This window comes from Medicago truncatula, chromosome 7 (genome assembly GCF_003473485.1).
Source record: "Medicago truncatula cultivar Jemalong A17 chromosome 7, MtrunA17r5.0-ANR, whole genome shotgun sequence".
Lineage (NCBI taxonomy): Eukaryota > Viridiplantae > Streptophyta > Magnoliopsida > Fabales > Fabaceae > Medicago > Medicago truncatula.
In genome coordinates this window covers 17,770,678-17,774,361 of record NC_053048.1, presented here as the reverse complement: position 1 = coordinate 17,774,361, position 3,684 = coordinate 17,770,678, and the positions used below count along the sequence as shown (strand labels likewise).

The 3,684-nt window shown below is 38.9% G+C and overlaps 1 protein-coding gene across 1 annotated transcript; it reads left to right on the top strand.

The window, feature by feature from the left end:
• The first annotated feature begins 1,696 nt into the window (after positions 1-1,696).
• LOC112416594 (uncharacterized) lies at positions 1,697-3,334 on the top strand. Its single transcript, XM_024770846.1, has 2 exons — positions 1,697-2,638; positions 2,738-3,334. The coding sequence occupies exons 1-2, from the start codon at positions 1,697-1,699 to the stop codon at positions 3,332-3,334; spliced, it is 1,539 nt and encodes a 512-aa protein (XP_024626614.1).
• Positions 3,335-3,684: the final 350 nt, after the last annotated feature.

Sequence of the window (3,684 nt, the reverse complement as noted above, 5' to 3'; positions counted from 1 at the left end):
ACTTAGTTTTTTCTCTGAGTTTTTCACTTGTAATATTTCTAGAGAGAGAGATAGGGCTTGTGCTTTATAGAGTGAGAGTGATAGAAAGTGAATTCTACATCACTTTGTTGAGAGATCACAAGTGTGTAATGGATCTTTCTCTTTCAATTCATCCTTGCAAGGCTTCCATGACAATGAGTAGCTAAATCTCCTTTGTTAGGATTAGAGGTACTTGATCTTAGCTTAACATGTAATCCTTTGATCTATAAATATATGATTCTAGCATTTGAATTGATATTGATGTTATTCTTGCACTTTATTGTTCATCTTTGATTTAATTGTGATTAAGAAATACTTTTAAATCTAGGTTTAGAATAACCATCTATCAAAACATAGGTTCTAGACATGGAATCGATGTTTTGATAATCACCTTGTGTATCCAAACCTAAAGCTTTCTTATCATTCAATAGATTGAGAAATCATCGATTGAACGATAAGATCGACTCTTGAATCATTCAATAGTTTGAGACATCGACGATTGAATGATACAATTGATTTCACAATATTGTTTGGACACGAATGGTGTTGTCGAGGGATACGTGATAATATCAAAGAAAAGCTAGAATCCATGTATGATCATTAGGGTACGTGCGACGTTCGATCAAGGAACTCTAATCCTAACAAGTTTTACGCCCTATTAATCTCAATTTTATCATTTGCAATTTAGTTACTAAAACAAACAACCAATTATCTTTTAACTTAGAATGATATTTGGTGTCAAACGGTTCGCGATATCGCACTAGTCCCTGAGGAGACGATATAAATACTTACAATTATTTTGATGCAAAAATACTACATCAAAATGGCGCCGCTGCCGGGGACTGGCGTTTAGATATCGTAGACATTGCGACTATTTTATCGTTTTAAGACAATTTTGCACTTATTCATTTTGTATATTTATCATATCATTCATTTATTATCCTTTTTGTCGCTAACTTTCTCTGGTTAGATCTTTGAACCCTTGTATGCGAGGTACAGTTCCAGCAAAAGATTTGAGATACGATCCTGAGATCGAAAGAACGGCCCGTAAAAACAACAGTAAAACAAGATGGGAGAAGAGACGAGCCAGACAGGCACAACAAGAAGGAACCTCAAACTTCAATCCTTCACTAACCACCATACTTGAAGAAGAAACAATGGCTGGAAATGGAAACAATCAAGGCGTTCCGGAAGGTAATCAAAGTGTGATGGCTTGCTGGACAAGTCCAAGACGTTTAGCACATCTTGGAAAGGAAAAAGAGAAACAAGTAGAACTAAAGTCCGGAACTATACAACTTGTTTCAAATCATCCTTTTGCCGGGCTAGATCATGAAGATCCTTATCAACATCTCTCGGTGTTCTATGCTCTCGCAAATAGTCTTGGTGCATCCGAAGATGAAGAAGAAGCAGGGTTCTTAAGGTTTTTCCAACACTCACTCATCGGCAAAGCTCGAGAGTGGTATCTTGATCAACCACTGGACGTTTTGAAAGATTGGAATGCATTGGAGAAAGCGTTTCAAGAGAGATTCTTTCCCGATCATAAACATATGGACACTAAAACCGCAATTGCCATGTTCGCTCAAGGTGCCGATGAATCTTTATGTGATGCATGGAGCGTTACAAGTCATTATTGAGGAAATGTCCAAAGCATGGATTTGACGATGCAACTCAAATCCATATGTTCCGTGGAGGGTTACAACCGGAGCCGAAACTAATTCTAGATGCAGCTGCACATGGTTCATTGATGGCTTTAAGTCCTAGAGAAGCCGTAGACATCATCAACAAAATGTCACTCAACGACCGAGCAGCCAAACACAACCGAAGCGGTACACAAAGAAAGTCCGGAATTCTCGAGCTAAGTTCAAATGATGCAAACCTTGCTCAAACCAAGCTATTGACTCAACAAATGGAAGAAATGATGAAGCAAATGAAGGAGATGCCCAAACTTGTCAAAGAACAAATTCAAAAAGAACAACGGCATCAACAAGTCCATTTTTGTGAAATGTGTTCCGGAGATCATCCAACGGGTTATTGTCCACCACAACTTGAAGAAGAAGTAAACTATGTGGGCAATCAACAAAGGCAGGGACAATTTCAGGGTCAATATTCGGGAAATGCAAATCAACAACGGTTTCCGAACAATAACAACTTTCAAAGAGGTAACAACTTCGGACAACCATGGAAATCTAATGCCGGACCTTCAAATCAACAACCATTCAACAACAACTTCCAACAATACCCGCCTCAACAAGACCGAACACAAAAGATCGAAGACACCCTCAACCAATTCATGCAACTAACCATGGCCAACCAACAAAACAACACCGCATCCATAAAGAATCTTGAGACTCAAATGGGCCAACAAGCTCAACATTTGAGTCAAATTTCACAAATATTGGCCAACCAGCAAGGAGGGAACGTCACAGCAAATACTCAAAACAATCCCAATAATGGTAAGAATGAACAATGTAAAGCAATTACCACAAGAAGCGGCAAGGTGATTGGGAAAGGGATTGGTGATAATTTAGAGGTGGAGAGGCAAGTTGTTGACAATGAAGAGGAGGTGGATGAAGAAAAAAATGAGAAGGAAGAGGAAGATGTACATGGTGATGAGGAAAATGTAAATAATAGAGGTGTAGTCGAAAAAGAACAAAAAAATGAAATAGAAGAAAAAAATCAAAAAAAGAAAGAAGTACTAGTTGAAAAGGATGTGGAGAAGAACAAAAAGAAAGAAGTCGGAAAGAATGTACCGGCTCATAAGCTTCCATATCCTAAAGCTCAATCGAAGAAGGACTTGGAAAAACACTTCAAGAGATTCCTTGATATTTTCAAGCGGTTGGAGATCAACATTCCTTTTTCCGAAGCTCTTGAACAAATGCCGACTTATGCCAAGTTCATGAAAGAGATCTTGTCCAAGAAGCATCGCTACAAAGAGGATGAAACAATTCAACTAGATGCAAATTGTAGCGCAATCATCCAAAGACGTTTGCCAAAAAAAGAAAAAGATCCCGGAAGAGTAACATTGCTGGTAGCTATTGGAAAGGTCAATGTCGGTAAAGCTTTAATTGATCTAGGATCAAGTATTAATCTTATTCCATACTCGGTTGTCAAACGAGTTGGTGGCCTAGACATGAAGTTAACAAGGATGAGTCTACAACTAGCCGACAAGTCCGTGGCACGACCAATGGGAATTGCCGAAGATGTCTTAGTTAAAGTGGATAAATTTGTGTTTCCCGTTGACTTTGTGGTCATGGACATAGAAGAGGACGATGATGTGCCGCTAATTCTTGGTAGAACATTCATGCTTGCCGCATGAATGATGATAGACTATGATGATGGATTGATGAAGGTGCGGCTTGACGATGAAGAGATCAACTTCAATCTCCATAGTGCAATGAAGCACTCCAAAGACAAAGGAGCTTGTTTCAAGGTGGATGCAATGGATGAAGTCATCATGGAAACAAGGAAACAATTGCATAAACCTACAGCCCTTGAAAGAGTGCTCACCGACGCACTTAGTGTCCTTAGTGCGGAGGAGGAAAAGGAGATAGAAGAATGCTTGAAAGAGTTGGAAACCTTGAAGGAAATTCCTCCAAAGAAAGCAAAAGTGGAGGAGTTGAAAGAGGAAGAAAAGGTTGAAGAATCAAAGAATGAATTGAAAGTCTT